Below are 17,805 nucleotides of genomic sequence, written 5' to 3'. Positions count from 1 at the left end.
CTGATACCTACTCATTTTACTTCTAAAATTGTCAAGCGTTTTGCTTTCTTCAAATTCAAAACTTTTGTACTGAGTTGCACAACAAAGGGCACTTGCCGTTCTAGCCTGATTACCTGTTAAACAAATAGTTTTCATCACTCTGGTAAGGCAACCGTCTGCAAGTTAAAACTGACCAGTCAGACCACAGCTGTTGTTGCCTTGTCACAGATGCCCCAAACTGAAGTGAAATAAATTGTGATCTTTTTATTACAGCTCCTACATTTGTCTTACGGGGATATAGAGTTGGATAATACAGATGTCAGAAATTGACTTTTTATGATCTATCAGTGGTGAAGTTTATGAACCTAACTGCCCCATCGGCATACAACCTAATAAAAAAAAATACGATGTTAACAATTTCGTATTAAAGCGAATAGTTTGATTTAACCAAATTCCTTTAATCAAAAACAATTGTTAATTGTTTTTAAACAGTCTCACTGTTTGTATTCCATTGTTTCATGTGTTTGCTTTCCACCAGTACATTTTGCATAGTTGAAAAACTGAAATTTGCTAGAAAGTAATAATTTGATGGCGATATTGAAATAATAGTTTTCTAAAGTGATTTTTGTTTTTCTTAATTTCCTCCTAATGTTTTTTTTTTTAATTATTTTTTATTTTTTTTATTTTTTTTTATTCAACATTTATCCTATTCAAGAATATGTTGTGATGTTAGAGATTCCCCCACCACCACCAAGACACTCCTAAGATAGCTGAGTGGGTTAAAAATAAACTGAAGATTTGTGGATCATGTGCATGCCACAAAATTTATTTCCAATAGAGTTGGCCGATTTTCACTTTTTAGAGGGTGATTTTAAAAGAGAATCATTAAATAGGCTGTCAACACATACTAAGGGGCATGTTTATACTTATTCACGCACAACTGCACCAACGCAGTTGTGCGTTAAAAATTTCACCGCCGGCAAACGCCATTCCAACTCTCCATGCGGGCGCCTTATTTATGGAATGACATTAGCCGGCGCTGCGGACTGGTCTGAGTAAAAAAAAAAAAAGACTCACACCAGGCAGCGCCGGTGTATGGGAAAATGTGGGTTGTGCGTCAAAAAATGGTGCAAGTCAGGTCTGAGGCAAAAATCAGACCTCAAACCGGACTTGCGCCATTTTTTTTGACGCACAATCCCCATTGACATGACTCCTGTCTTAGCAAAGACAGGAGTCATGCCCCTTGCCCAATGGCCATGCCCAGGGGACTTATGTCCCCTGGGCATGGTCATTGGGCATAGTGGCATGTAGCGGGGTCCAAATCAAGCCCCTCTATGCCACTTAAAAAAATACTTACCTGAACCTACCTTTAGTTCCCTGGGATGGGTCCCCTCATCCATGGGTGTCCTCCAGGGGTAGGTGAGGGTGGCAGGGGGTGTCCCTGGGGGTAGGGGAGGGCACCGCTGGACTCCTTACAAGCCCACAGATCCCTTAACGCCTGCCCTGACCCAAGCGTTAAAAAACGGTGCACATCAGGCTGTGCGCCGTTTTTTAAGGCCCACCCCCTCCTGTGCGTCAAAATGACGCTGGGGTGTAAATAAGGCCACAGGCCTTAAAGTCATTTTTTGGAAGGAAACGCCTACCTTGCATATCATTAACGCAAGGCAGTTTCCCACTTCCAAAAAATGACGCACATGGTGGAATTTTGATGTCTGCAGGGTCGGGAGTCAAAGTTTAAATATGGGGCAGTGTTTGCACCGAATGTGCGTCAAATTTTTTGCCGCACATTCGGGGCAAACAGAGTATAAATATGCCCCTAAGTGTCATTCGGTCTGTGAAGTGTGCTTCATAAATTGCAATTCTAACTGAGATACTTTCTTCAAATATATCTAAGATTTTGTTTTAAAACAGTATAAAGTTCCTAATTCTCTCATTATAGCTCGCAAGTTCACAGACAAGCATGAGTGGATATCCGTGGAAAACGGGATTGGAACTGTAGGAATCAGCAGTTTTGCACAGGTATTGACTTGTTTGCTTTTCAGTTCTGCAATATTGATGCAACTCCATAAGAGCACCTGATCTTTGGAATTTTTTTACTGATTTTTATGGTTATAGCTTGTGTTGCACGTTGTGGACTTGGATCTTTCCCCTTTTTTGTGGTTCTAATTCTGCTGTGCTAGCATTTCTAATCAGTTCTTACTTGTTTGCACCTTACTTTATGAACGCAGCTAGCCTTGTTCAGGTTGTCCTTATGATGTAGAACTTATTTATTTAGCATGCGCACACCCACTTACCCACACGTGTACACTTTTAATATAATATACATATCTCTCAATCTACAACTGCTAATAAGTGATCTTCAGATTGTACTTCAGTGTTTAACATGCAATTACAAAAATGAATTTATCCTATGAATTGTGGTATCCTGTAGTAAGGCTAACTCCCACTCCTCATATTCCCCTGCTAGATTCAAAATACTGATAAATTGGGTAACAACCTATTCTGTGAAAAAAGTGGTTCTTTACATGATGGGGTCCATAACACCTACTCGGAGGGGGGGGGTGATAATTGTTTAGAAAAATAAATTATATGAATAAAGTCTAGACACAAAACTAGCAAGATGGAAAAATGAAATTTTTTGAATGCTCTGTAAAAGTGAAGGAATTTAAAATTGGGGGCGGGGAAATAAGTTTGAATCCTTAGCTGAATCTTGGGATCCGTGCATATATAGATGTATAGTAAACAGTAGTATGCACGATTGACGGCCTCAACTGAAGCACTAGTAAACACAGACAAAAGAGAAGCTGTACTAGGAACAAAAAGACATTGAGTCGAGCATACTGCTTTCTCTTTTAGCAGCCAACATTTGAAAAGCCCAAACCCTCCCCATTCAAATTTAGATTTTGTATATTGTTTATTTGTGAATTATAGAAAATGTTTCACAATTTGTGTATTTGTTTGACCTACACTTGATTCTATAATTTTATGTATTTTATTGAGTTTTAAATCATAGGAAATAGCTTACCCCAGTCTTCCAACAAGGATTCTGTGGACAGCCACATAAGTTAAACTGCTGGTGTAAGGTATTCATCCTAAACAAAACACTTACTAGTGCCTTGTCATCTAGCCTCTATCAGCCCACAAACTTGTCTGAAATGATCATACCATAAGCATGCCAACAGCTGGGTGCAGTGTAGTCCCAATGCGGACTTTGATGCTCCCGATTGGACCCGTCACTAATACATTCATGATTAAGTTCGATAATTGGTACTGAGACGTTCATGAAGGATGGCAGATAATGGATAATAGTTTGAAACTTTATATAATGGGCAGAGTTCGTGCAATATGTAATCAAAGTTTAGCACCAAAGCATACAACCCATAAGTACAAAGAACTCAGAAAAGTTATGTATGAAATCCTACATAGATTTGCCTTCTAAAGATGGGAAACAGGGGTTCGGTGGTAAGTAATTTACGTAGGACTTTGGGCAAAGACTTTCATACATTTTATACAAGCACTTGGTTCTAAGGATATGCACAAATGGGAAACGGACAAGAAAAAACATTTTACTGCAGAATCATCCAGGGATTGTCTCACAATAGTATTACATTGGATTTTAGTGGTTCCTGAAGTTTATTGTATGCATACTAGTTTATACTTTTCATTGGCTCCCAGTTGAACAGAAGTCAATGTTTAAGGCATTGACATTTACTCCTGTACCTTTGCATCAAGCTGGACCTGTTTATCTGCAAAGGGGATATAAGAAATATGATCCCAATAGGGCTTTTGCGCTCCTTCAACCAGAGACTGATGTGTATTCCTAGTTTACATAAAGAGAGACTGGCAGGATGGTCCTTTGCCTATTTGGCTGTTAACAACTGGAACTCCGCTCTAAAGATCCGAGAGATCTAGATGCGGAAAAAACTGTCAAGGCATCATAAAACATACTTGTTCAGGGAATGCTAAGTGTGTTTGTTCTGCTTTACAGACTTAGCGCTGGGACGCTTCTTGGGAAGTAATTGTGCTCTTTAGAAATGATATTCATTATATCCTAAGACAGCTGGGATGTCCTTGGTTAGGTACAGTGTGGGAAGGATTTCTGGGAACACTCTCCGTTTATTAGAGTAAAACACACAATCATTTATTTAGAAAGAGAAACAGTAGTTGTCACGTGGAAGGACACAGAGGTAAGATGGAGGACAGTGTGAACAGTATACATTAGCATAAGCTCAGTTTATAATGCATTTAATATGGGAAAAGAAAAACAACTCTCACACATATAGCGCAAGAGATCTTTTAATCTGTTCCAGCATATTTCCATGTAGGCACACTTACTGTATAGGCTTACTTGAGTTAAAAAATATTCATCAAATTAGAATTTTCAAAGGATTTGTGTGTTTTATCACATGTTTTATGATTGTATATGTTAACTTCATTCTAGAAACTGTAAGTGAAGCACTGGTTCCACACTTTCACTTGGTAATTACTGTGGAAAAGTTATTTTGACATTTTTGAACCAAGAGACATGAGCCATTACCTATAAACATTGAAAGATAGAAAATAAAACTGTGTGCAGGCCGGATTTAAAAAGTCAACGTATATATCCGGCCCTATACTAAATTTTTATTACCAAGACTAATTAAAGTCAATAAAAATCTGAAAACGTTCAAATTTTTAAGAGTACTTATTGGTCTTACTAGCGATAATGGAATCAAAGTACAATCCTAGGCTGAAGTTAGAAGTCATGAGCCTGCCAGTGGAAGATTAGCCCAATAGAAAATTAGGCACTTGGTAATAAAAACCATTTGTGAGGCACAGTTTCGTTAAGCCTCATCTAGTCGTAGGTGGTTGGTTTTATGAATGATGGAAGTTTGAGGCAAAGTTTTGAGTGGCAAAGAAGCTGCAGCTGTTTTTATGCTTTGATATCAATTGCCATTAGTCCTTGGTCAAGATTTTGGAAAATATAATTTTTTTCAAAACTATTGCTTTTGAGTGCTGCGCAGACTAGGTCAAAGAAAGTTCAGAGCATCAAACTCTGCTGCATTGTTCTTTGACAAAGTTGCCGAATTGCACAGTTCTGCAAATAATTTGTTCTGTTAATCTTGAGGGTGATGCCTGCTTCCAGTTTTCAGACCCAGCACCTAGCGATACATGCTATGCAGGCGATTCTGTTATATTCATCCCAAGAGAGCTTTTGTTTTTTTTTCTACAGATTTTGTTTCTGAAACACCACAGCTAACAACTGTTGCGCGCTAGCTGCCTCTTGGCTAAGAACAGTGACACAGCAAACTACTGATACTAATATTCAAGGCTCTTCATCACTAGCCCCATAGTTTCTGCTAGCTGTTATACTCCCATCACAACCAAAGATGCCCCAATCAAAAACTCCTAATCTCACTCAAGCTACATCTAGATCTTGTTTGTTTTACTCTTAAGAACATCTGTGTTAAAATTCGCTTCCCAGTCATCTGAGGAAGAATTTCATTCCAGGACTTAAACAGTCCTGAAGAGTCCTCTCCTGAAACTTGCATGAAAACTGTGATCAACAGCAAACACTGCCTTAACTTATAATAAGAACATATTCCTCTCTATACCATGCTAGATACAGACATTCCTGTCTTCCTATTCAGCATCTTTGATCCTCATTACTAATTTTTGTTAGTTGATTTGTTAACCATTCACATTTGCTCTGTGTACCATCAGCATTCTTAGTACTGCATTTATATCTAAATGTTTTGGCTGCCAATAAAAATGCGCACTCCGCTATGGCAAACTCGCTTGTGAGCAATAACACAAGACCACTAAATTCCAGATGTGTGGTCCAACACAACAAGGTTGGCCTCAAATGTTCTCCCACTGAACATTAATTATCACTTAATACCTTTGCCAGTAGTAGATGAACCCTGCTCCTCTAATCCTCTGACTACATTTCTCAACCAAACACTGAGCGATACAAACCAGTATCTTGACACTTGTATCTACACTACTTACCAGTATTCAAAGAGTAAGAATATATATCAAATTACAGATCCATAACTTAAGCTAGTGGTAAACATATTTAAACATTAATGCCAATGCCTGCTTCATGAATTAGACAAGTGTGCTAAGCTTTGTACTTTTTTACAGCACAAAGGTATCTTGCTTGCTACCTCTGAAGCTCCAAAGAGGACACATCTTTGAGGGGGCTGCCCCCCCGTCTTGAAATTCCTGCATCAAAAAGAAAGCATCTGCAACCTCACATGAAAGACTGGAGCACCAAGCACATATACACATATCTGTAGGCAGGCTCTGAAGGAGGACCCCAGATGGTCAAACCATGGCAATTCATTTATTTTCACAGGTATTTAAAATGTAAAAAATCCTTGCAGAATCTTTAGCAGATATGAAAATCATTATAATGCACAAGAAATAAGTGACACATTTAGAAGCCAAGTCTGCTGGGAAAAAACAGACAAAGGATAATCGGAATTCAGCATGAAGAGATCCAACAACGTCATCTCAGGGAATTTATCTGGGAGTACTCTTCTTGCTATTAGGGAGTATCTTGGAAGTTGAAAATGAAGGCATTGGTAGCTGTGTAGAAGCCCCTATTAAAGTAAGTGTGCTTCATCCTTAAAGTTTTAAGACAACCTTGTGTATAAACATTGTAAAAAGTTCTGTTTTAATCAAACAAAAAATATGTTTCTGCCCAGGATGTAACTTTAGTCTTTTGTTGAAACACAAAGTAGCTTTCAAGTCCTAGTCAGATGAGACTGGCTGGACCATTTCCAGAATTTGTGGACCACATAAAGAATAGCTTTGTGTCTGCAGCACAGGTTCTTCCAGTGGCTTCAGACCCCTGCAGGTACCACTTTTTTTTTTTTTTTCCCCACTTTTGCACATGCACTCCTATAGAGTGCATGTTTCTACAGTTTCATTCCCTCGTCCTGCTGTCTGTTGTTTCCACACCCCTTCCCTTCTCCCGCTCTGTTTCCCCACCTCCACCATTCACCCCATCTGTTGACGCCCACCTTCTTCCCACTGGTTTCCCCCCCCCCCCCACCTTCTCCACGTGTTCCTTGCCCCCTCCCAACTCCCAGCACTGTTTTATTTCTTTTTTACATTTTGCACAGCAACACAACCTGCTGTGTCAGATGACAAAACAAAAAAGCTGTATGACAGTCAACTCTGGCCGCTTCATAGTGCTTTTTAAACCATGTTGCACAGTAGCTAGTGCTCCTGTGCACCATATAAAACAAAAATTGACAAAGGCAATAGATCTTGCACAGGCGAAACCTGTTGTCTTTGCCAATACTTGTTATAGCTTTGAGAGTAAATCAGTGTTGCATATAATAAGAGGGTCAGGCTTGATTGCCATATTTCAAGCATATAATCTGATATTACTACAGTAAATTCACGTGGGAACGGTTCAGTCAAGTTTGCATTGGACTAAAAAAAAAAAACGTCCTGTATCATCCTAGTTTGGTGGTGTCCATGGCCACTGGAGTTATACGTCAGGGAAGGAACACGTTTTTCAGTAGGATTAACAAAATTATGTGGCAAGAAGACAGTTGCCATGTAATGTCACACATATTTAGCAGTGTTATGCCACTATTTTGTCATGTTTACAATGTTACACTGTCTAGCTAAAGGTTTCGCCTCCTCAATATCAGGTTAACACCTGAGCTTAGTAGTCGAGGTAAGGTCTCTGTGCAGCAACATGTGTAACAGCGTAAGTAGTAACTTTTTTTGTTTTGTTTGAGTTAGAAACAACTTTCTTTTTTGTTAATCTGCAAAGTATGCAGAAGATGATGCATTATGTTGCAAATGCGACAAATCTTTAATCATTTGGAAAACGCAAGGGCTACAGAATCGCAGATTTTCAGTTGACCTAATAGAGGTCTTTCCCTGTAGTTTGTGTCGGTAGTTGCATTATGAAGGCAATGCTGCAGGAGCAGTTTGGTATTGATGTTCCCCATGTGTCATGGTAGCATTTGGCATCCTCCTATTTCTAGAAACAGGTCAGTCATAAAGTGGTTGTAGCTTACTTTTTTAACCTACAGTGGGCCAGTGTCAATCACGTTTTCTTTCTGTTTGCAATGTCAGTTTTTACTCGCTTCATGTTAACATCTGCTCCCCTACTTTTAATGTATTAACTTGGTTGGACTTCTTTAGTCTCCAAGAACATTTCAGGCTGCTGCCTAGCATTCTAGGATGTAGTGTTACATCGTGAGTTTGTCAAGCTGGTGGCCAATTAAACGAGCCTGGCTGTGGGGGGCTCTTTTTGTTAGTTTGGCATTGATTATTGAAGTCTGATCCATCGTAGAGCTGTTTCCGTTGCCAAAGTTCATGAAGCTGTTGAACACATTTTTAGCCTGTTAATTCAGAAGATGATATGTCTTGAGCACAAGAATTAGCATTAGCTAAAAACTGCACAGCCTCTGAAATGTCCTTTGAAATTGTTACGTTTGCAGACTTGGAACGGTCTTTCTTCATGAAAGGTTAACAGTATTGGTCAGTGTTGCTGCAGGCCCCAAGCTTTTACCTGTAAATAATTTGTAAGAGCCTTTACTTTTTACAGTGTTTGTCATACTTGCACTGTGTTTTTGGATATTTCCTTCTTATATGTCCTGTTTCCTTTTTATGAAGCCCGAAAGCCTAGCATGTGCTATTTGCAAATCCTAATTTTGCTGTGTATTAACTGGTGAGGTTTCTGTGGTAGTGCTTCACTATTCATGTTTTAGACGATTTCATGTAACTTTGAGCGTATTCACATATTTTTTTTTGTCAGATATCCAGTTACATTTCATTTATATTCGTTTGATTTATGTAGCTGTCTGTAATACTGAAGCCAATGCTGTTCTCCCTGCATTATCGCACTCAACACTTCTTATTGTTCAAAATGGTCTTCGATTATGTGGGTGATACCTCTCCTTTACAGTGAGTACTCAGTGACTGTATTAGTCGTTCTCTGGCTTTCATTATCGCAGTGAACCAGTTCAGATGAGATGAATTATTTAACCAGCTTTTTAATTGACAACAGAACTCAACATGCCATCGAGGAGAAGCTTACCTTTGTGAAGCTGACGGGAACATCTTATTGTAGATTTGGTTTTGTTCATGACCAGCAGGGTCAATTAGGTATACTATTGCTATTCCACCCTTTAAGGTTCATTCAGTTCCCATAATTCTTCCAGCCTTGGATCCATGCTGAACCTTTTAATTAGGATTTTACTTGGCCTCTAATCAGCCTTTTCACGTATCTGCGCTTGAATGCAAACAAAATGTGTTACAAGGATACTAGTTCAAATTTGAATTTAACTATGTCCTTTTTGTGAATTTTCTCCTGTAACAAGGAATTATCTATTCCTATGCCCCATAGCCTCATATATGCTTTGCCTTTAACAACAAGTTGGCATTTAATTTTTGGGCTTAACTTCGAATTTAAAGACTCTAATAGTGGGAGAAAATAGATCCCATACACCTTTTTACTAGGGTGCTTCAAATATGTTTCCTGTTTCTCAAGCATTAGTGCATCCTACTCACTTTCAAAACCTGGTTCCTCCCCTTGTGTTGGCTCCCATGCCTCCTTTATCCACTTTCCCTAGGAGTGGGTAGAGACTTAATCAGGATCTAAGGACATATTTAATGTGAAGTCTCTTAATTTTAACGTTTAAGAGGCAGAAATGACTTACGACTATAACATGTATGCCAAATTTTTGACTGTAAAAGAATGAAATGCTATGTTGCATCAACTTAAAGCAATGCCTCACAGTGTCGAGGCTTTGACCTTTGCCTTTTTGACACAGCTTGACACCACAAGGTATGAATTTCCTAGAGCACTTCATGGAAGTCCTCAAGGGGGCCAGATAGTCTCCTTCCCATAAACTAGTTAGTGTAATTATTTGGTTATTGTAAGTTCATCTGTGTCGTGCAGCAGTCTGCCTACACAAAGGTTAGGCCTTAAAGTTCCCAGAGTTAGTAACAAAACAGTTGAGCATTAATATTTTCATAACATTTTTAGGCAGTTACATACTACTTTATAGTTGCTCCACTATACTGTTATGTAGTGCCTGTTACTACTCTGGATCTACTTAACACACTTGCACAGCACTCACATAAAGTGGAAGTCCATGTCGCTGACTATGGTTCGACACTGCTTATCACTAACCAAATCATATTTGACCACAATAGGGATTGGTTGGGTAGGTCTAACCCCAAACCTTAACTTAGAACGTGGTTTTACATCATTTTAATGCAGCACTGTTGGGTGGTTCCTAGAGTTCTAAGACGGGTATGGGTTAGTTTCAGGACAGTGGTATCATAAACTGCTAGAAAGATACTTGCGTGTCCCTAATTGGTGGCGTTTAAGTGTTGAACTTAATGAATTTTCATTTGTTTTGTTTTTACCTCTGATTTTGACCACACAGATGTCAAACTGACCTCTTGCTTACAATATCCCTATAGTGTGCTTTGGGTCTGCTCCTTTCAACTCTTGGCTTTCTTTGACAAGCCTCTTTGAGCGATTGGTTTTAGACGTGGTTAATCGTTATTTTGGCTCAGCCCTGTGAGGGAGTCCTCTTTTACTGAAAGCTGTTTGGGTGCACCCTTCCATCTCCACCCAAGTACTTGCATTGAACTGCATGAAAGAGTACTTCACAGCTGTAGCCCTCTTTATTTTAAATAGAAACAAAACAGGACTTATAAAAGGCAAAGGAGCCTCCAATACTGTCCACTTTTCCTTGTCTGGCTTTAACGTCCTTCTGTTACATGTATTCAGACAATAAACCTAGATCTACTGGGCTAGCCAATGCTTGTATTGGTGAGCATGTGGGTTAGTTTCAGAGTTGGTGGTATTGAAGACACGACTGCACTCTGTTTAGAGGCAGAGAGTATACTCTGGGTCAAGCATATGCAGTTTGCATTCCTGCATATGCTTGGCCACAGTTCCTATGAAGTATGAATTGTCGGTGGTGCCTTTGTGGGGTTGTGAGCTTGGCATAAGGGTTGCTGAAGGTCATAGCTTCCCAGCTTCTTTTGGTCCGATTCTAAATCGGCTTCTCTTCCTTGCCGATTTTTGTTGATGGAAATGGATGTAAACTAAAGGGCCACACGATGTGGTAAAGCACGATATCGGGCCACAACAGCCCTCCTCAGCGAACGTTCCTTGGTTTGTAGTCGCATTCTTTTTAGAGAGTTTTTCTATGTAGGCCTGGCTGTCCTAGGTGGGATTCTTAATTGATATGCATGTGCTGCGTAATCTTACATGCATACACGATCAACATCTCTAAATCTACCAGAATTGGGTGATGTGTTTTTAAACAGGGGCTTTGTATAATGTAGGAGATGCCTGGGCCTTTGTGAACATACAGGCTTCGTCAGTGGGGATGGGTCGACTTGAAAGCAGTTTTAAGCTAAGTGGTTCTATTGTTGGGCATGGTTGCATTGTTTCAGGGGGGGTCGCCTTTAATTCGAGGGTCTTTTGACACTGCCTTCCGAAAAAAGTAATGCGGTATACTATTAAACGAGAAAATAATTTAGAGGGGATGTCGAAGGGAGGAGTGCACATGTAAAAGGCTTCCAAGGGAGACCTTTTCAGTTTTTGTCTGCGTCACTGGTGGGGTAAGCCCAAATTGCTAGTTCTGTATCCTTGTGGAAAGTATAAAGAGAAAAAAGAACGAACATTTAACTTTTCTTGCAACGTTCCCTCCGCCTTTCACGTGGTACATAAATGAACATAAAACGTCTCCCGTTTTACATTTGCTTTTTATTCTATGCACCAATAGGTACAAATTGCATTTTCAAAGTGAAATCTTCATTTACTGTGACCTAAACCAAGGTGCAGCGGGACCTCATAAAACGTAATGAACGGTTCTCTCCGAGGTTCCGATTTTTCAATTAAAAAAAAGACAATTTTCTTCTTCGCCATACCGAAAGGTGCACTTCAATGGAAAGTTTATGGTGGCAGCCATAAACAAACCTCATTGTCACTGGCTGCGGGCATGTATAGCTGGTATAGAGCATCTCAGAGAAATCACGGTGCATCCCTTGAGAACTGCCTTTTCTACCTACCGCAGTAAACAAGTGTTAAATAACAGTCCGCAGCTCCTTTAACCGCTTCGCTGCCAGGCCTTCCCCCCCTCAGGTGCCAGGCCTTTTTTGGCTATTAGGGGCAGTTCGCGCTTAGGCCCTCGTAACTTTGTTAAGCTACCCACGCCACATTTGAGTCCTTTTTCACCAGCATCCTTGTGAGTCTAGAGGTACCCAGAAATCAGCCAAAACACAGCGAACAATTAGTTTAATAAAAAACAAAAATGGGGAAAAAAGGGTTTCAGAAGAAAGCTTGTGTGTTTTTTTTTTTTTGTTTTTTTTTTTACTCTGAAAATGGCATCAACAAAGGGTTTGTGGTGCTAAAATCACCATCTTCCCAGCTTTCAGGAACAGACGGACTTGAATCAGTAAACCACATTTTTCAACACAATTGTGGCATTTTACAGGGACATATACCCCGTTTTTACTATTTTTTTGTGTGTGCTTTTAGCCTCCTTCGAGTTAGTGACAGAAATGGGTGTACAAAAATGCTGGGTCCCGGAAAGCTAACCATTTCTTATGAAAAGTAGACGAAATTCTGAATTCAGCAAGGGGTTATTTGTATAGATCCTACAAGGTTTTCCCACAGAAAATAACAACTGAAATATAAAAAAATATTGAAATTGAGGTAAAAAAAAACCAACCATTTTGCTCCATGTTTTACTCTCTAACTTTTTCCTGCGATATCAGATTTTCAAAAGCAAAATATTGTTACATCTGCTGGACTCTTCTGGTTGCAGGGTTAAATTGGGCTTGTAGGTTCATCAAGAACCCTAGGTACTCAGAACCAATAAACGAGCTGCACCTTGCAGTGGGTTTTCATTGTATACCGGGTAGACAACAACTCATTTGGTGAAATATAAAGAGTGAAAAATAGGTATCAAGGAAACCTTTCTATTTCCCAAATGGGCACAAGATAAGGTGTTGAGGAGCAGTGGTTATTTGCACATCTCTGAATTTTGGGGTCCACATACTAGCATGTGAATTACAGTGTATTTCTCAAATAGATGTCTTTTTTTTACACACTGTCTAACATTTGGAAGGAAACACTGTAGAGAAAGACAAGGGGGGCAGTAACAATTGTTCTGCTATTCTGTTTTCTCCCAAGTCTCTCGATAAAAATGGTACCTCACTTGTGTGGGTAGGCCTAGTGCCCGCGAGAGGAAATGCAACATGGACACATCACATTTTTAAATTGAAATGTGCCATGTTTTTTGCAAAGTGCCTAGCTGTGGATTTTGGCCTCTAGCTCAGCCGGCACCTAGGGAAACCTACCAAACCTGGGCATTTTCGAAAACTAGACACCTAGGGGAACCCAGGATGGGGTGACGCGTGGCGCTCCCATCAGGTTCTGTTACCCAGAGTTCTTTGCAAACCTCAAAATTTGACAAACACTGTTTTCTCACATTTCAGTGATAGAAATTTCTGGAATCCTAAAGGAGCCACACATCTCCTTCCACCCAGCATTCCCCCAGGTCTCCAGATAAAAATGGTACCTCACTTGTGTGGGTAGGCCTAGTGCCCGCAACAGGAAATGCCCCAAAACACCGAGTGGACACACACAAATGATCAAATCCAAAACTACCTGTTTTTGTGTGTTGTGGCTTGAGGAGAGGCATCTGCGTTTTTGGTCCTGGGCTCAGCAGCCATCTAGGGAAACCTACCAAACACAAACATTTCTGAAAACTAGACACTGAGGGAGTCCAGAGAGGTGTGACTTGTGTGGATTCCCCCAGTGTTTTCTGACCCAGAATCCTCAGCAAACCTCTAATTTTGCTAAACCCCCCCCCCCCCACACACACACACACATTTCTGTGTGGCATCACCGGAACCGGGACACATTTCCTACCACACAACATTCCCCTCAGTCTCCTGGTAAAAATGATACCTCACTTGTGTAGGTGCCTGTGACAGGAAAGAGCCAAAAACATGTTGAAAATGAGGGGGAGCCAAAGCGGGTCCAAAAGGGCAGTTGGGGGGGGGGGGAGGGGGGATGGGGGAACGTTTTTAGGCTGACTAGTGGGGCAGACTTTTTATCGGTATAGATACGACAATGCTGGGTGGTAGGAATTTTGCGGATTCCTGCAGATTCCGGAAGGTTCCATCTCACAAATGTGGGAAGAATGTGATTTCAAGCAAAGTTGATGGTTTGCAGGGCATTGTAGGTAAGAGAATTGTGCAGGGTGCATGTGAAGCACATCACCCTGGACTCACCCAGATGTTTAGTTTTCAGATGTGTCTAGGTCTCGTAGATTTTTCTACATGGCAGCGTCCCAAAGTCCAAAAAGTGCAGGCCTCACCATTCCAAGTGGGAAGCTTTTGAGAGTAAGCCAAGCTCTCATGGCCCAGATGTAAAACCAAAACCCAAACTAGTTAAATGCCCTCTTGCTTGCTGTTGGGCTGAGACGTTTTAGTGTGCGGGGGGAGAGCTCAAATACTGTTAGCCCCTTAATTTGGGGTGGGGGCATAACCATGCCCTTACTGGTTGGTAGCCACCACCCCACTATTTTATTTTTATTTTTTTAATTCCCTGGCATCTAGTAGACTCTCTGCGCCCCCCCCCCCCCTCCTTCCATCCCTGACGGGGGGGGGGGGGGGTCGGGGGCCTACCGAGGGAGCGCTAGTGCAGGACCCCCCCCCCCCTGGGCCGGATGCAGGACGAGCTGGTCTCGTCCCCGGCACACAGCAACCGTGGCCGATTGCGAGACCAGCTCACCCAGGGGGTTAAGTTGTTTGGTGTGATATTCAATATAACACTGTTGCCACCTTTCTACATTTTTTGCATTGAGGTGTCAATCTGCTTAAAATATTTTATTTAGTATGTGGAATGTCGCTGATAATTGACCCATCACCCGCGGGGTCTTTTAGGCTTGAATCTTGGCCGGTTTTATTAGCCTTTTATTTTTCTGAAATCTAACAATCACACACTAGGATTGGGTATTTATAACCATTAACAGCACTTACGCCTCTACGTGAGCTACGTTTGCTTAAACTTGATTTCTGGTAAGCTTTCACTGGCAAAGGATAAATTGTACTGGATAGTTTGTTTTTCTATATTAATGCATTTATTAGTCTGGTAAGTGGAAGTTAATCATGCTCAAAACCATTGTTTTCATGGTATTTGCTTCCATTTACATTAGCATAAACCAAAAAAGCTAACTACATCAAGAAGTTCACAGCCCCATGGACCATTGCATACTTACTGTTAATGATGCAGGCAGTTAGCTGCCCATGTGCTAATGCGTTAGGTTGCTAGAGACCAATAGAAATAATCCCTCTGAATGGCCCTCTTTGGAAAAGTGACCAAATAAAATAGATGGAGCATTGGTTCCCAACCTGTGGTTCGAGGATCCTTGGGGGTCCGCAAATCCTCTTCAGGGGCTCCACGGCTGCTTAAAAAATTAAATAATAACAGACTAATAATGTGTATATAAAGGGGCTAAATGTATCGTAGAACTTTTTAAAACGTTCTGTAAATGTCAAATTTGAAAGTAGAGTCTAAAAATGTGATTAGTATCCTTTGATGGGGGCAGTGCAGGTGCATCAAACAGAATATAGTATGGAAGATGTGTGGCTTCGATTTAATTTAGAAGACCCACTCCCCCCTATGAACACATATATATTTTATTAAATTCCACACCACTGGTTAAAATCATCAACAGTGTTTAGGCTGAGGTCCCTGGCTTCCAGTAATGACAAGGGCAGTCCTCAGATCTCAATAATGATTCAGTGGGGGTCCCTGGGTTTTAGTAATGATAAAGTGGAGGTCCACAGAAGTCAGAAGATTAAGAACCACTGGTTTAGAGAACAGCAGAGTGATTAGTCGCCCTTGAACCAATTTAAATAAGCTCTTGTGTTTGGGCAAATCTCATTGGCTTCTGGCAGTATATCAGAATCCCTGTGGATAGCACACTTCTTCCTGACCCATTTCGTGGTCCAGGGAGTTTCAGACAGCCAAAAGACATGTGTTTTTTGTTTGTTCACAAAATCCACTTATTTCTAGGGTTTGCTTTAGTTTTCCTACAAAAAAGTTTTTGATGTTGGAAACATCTTTTTACCCCCCCCCCTTTAAAAAAAATAAAATAAAACAAATCCCCTTTTCTCCTACTTTTGTTTGGTAAATGAGGTATTCTCTTTAACAAATTAGAAATTGAGGGAAACATACGTTGGAATTGACAGGGAAACATGGGGACAGTTTGCAGTCTTGCTTCTATGGTGAATGTCACTTATGTGGATTACAAGAATCTAGAAGCCACTTTTCACCTGCTCCCTTTTGTTTGTTTTATAGTTGGTCCAAAGTGTACACTGATAATTGTAAGCAACTTCAGCCAAGCTTTGACCACGAATTACACACAACTAAATAAGTTGATTATATGTAGTTGTAACCACCCAGCATCTTTTCTGCAACATTTGAAATATGTTGAAAACTTGTAGCATTTCGACAGCAAGTCGTAATAACTTAAGGAACAAACCAACACCTACTGCACATTCATATATCTTAATGTAAAAGACCGCTGCAGAAAAAGGGCTTCCAAAAAAGCAAAAAGCTTGGCTCTCAGACACATTGAGATCAACTCCAAGTGGAAATTGTTTAGCATAGCCATTTATTTTCCCAAACCTGAATTATAACACTACTAATGGTTAATCAAAGTAGTTTGTAGGATGTAGGATATTTTATGTTGAAACTCCTTGCAGGATGGCATATTTGCTGTTCAATGCAAATCAGAATAGTAGGTCATAACTTGATCTGCTCATTCTCCAAACATGTTGCTCGTATGTTTGCATGTTTGGGTACATGTAAGTTGAGGCGCTCCCTTGTCGGCATGTAGCGTTGATGGTTATAGGGTGCTTTATCAGATCAGTTGCAGTTGGGGAATTATCATTCCTTTCCAGCATGTACCTCCATGATCCTCATTTCCATTCCTTCCTCTGCCTCAAATTCACAGTAAACCAAGGTACTTTCGCCGGAATGACGTTTTAATCTTGATGAAACTACAAACCGTTCCAGCAGGTAAGATAAGATCTGAGGAAGAACAACATACAGAGAGAGATTCTGGCTAGATCTCTCGATTACACAAGACGCAGAGGCATTTGTTCACCCCAAATGGCTGCAATGGATATGTGGCTACCTGAGAGAGAAATACTACACACACTTGACCTTAGTTACTCTAGTTGTACCTCATTGAGGTCTGGTTTTCCTCTTCAACTTATCTGGACAGACCATTTTCTTATACCTTTCTGTCAACCAGGCCATGACTAAATCAGTCACATGTAACTCTGAAGTGACTTTCAGAGTGTGGAATTTCATTTCCAACCTGTGCCTAACCAGACTGTTCCCTGAGATCATAATCAGTACATATAAGAGAATTGAAGCAGCAGTCAATGCCATTAATAATGTATTGTCAGGTTTTGATAGACTGGCACCGCTAAAAACCAGCTCTAGGAAAAGAACCATTCCTTCTGCTGGTTGGTTTTCTTTGTGCCTTTATGCTGAAAAACTCAATTGTAAACAATTAAAAAGGAAATGAACGGTAAGCGTATTGTACTGCATTAAAGCAATTCATAAAAAATATTTTAAAAAAAATATGTATATATTTTTTGCTCAACAAATAGCCGCATTAGAAAATGGTCCCAGAACTGTTTTTAAAATTAAGACCTTTTTAAAATCTGACGCATGTAAACAACACACTCCATCCTCTCAGCGGTTTGTGAAGGTCTATCATATTTCTTCCACTCCAAAGTGAAAACATTTGTGCT

The 17,805-nt window shown here is 40.3% G+C and overlaps 1 protein-coding gene across 1 annotated transcript in view; it reads left to right on the top strand.

Moving 5' to 3' along the window:
* GCSH (glycine cleavage system protein H) overlaps window positions 1-17,805 on the top strand; it is a 62,805-nt gene that overhangs the window by 3,783 nt on the left and 41,217 nt on the right. The window contains exon 2 of the mRNA XM_069216924.1: window positions 1,919-1,998. Within this exon, the coding sequence (XP_069073025.1) occupies window positions 1,919-1,998 (80 nt within the window). The remainder of the gene's footprint in view (window positions 1-1,918; window positions 1,999-17,805) is intronic.

The sequence above is a fragment of the Pleurodeles waltl genome, chromosome 12 (genome assembly GCF_031143425.1).
Source record: "Pleurodeles waltl isolate 20211129_DDA chromosome 12, aPleWal1.hap1.20221129, whole genome shotgun sequence".
Classification (NCBI taxonomy): Eukaryota; Metazoa; Chordata; class Amphibia; order Caudata; family Salamandridae; genus Pleurodeles; species Pleurodeles waltl.
The sequence above is the reverse complement of the archived record's forward strand: the minus strand, read 5'-3'. Positions and strand labels throughout refer to the sequence as shown.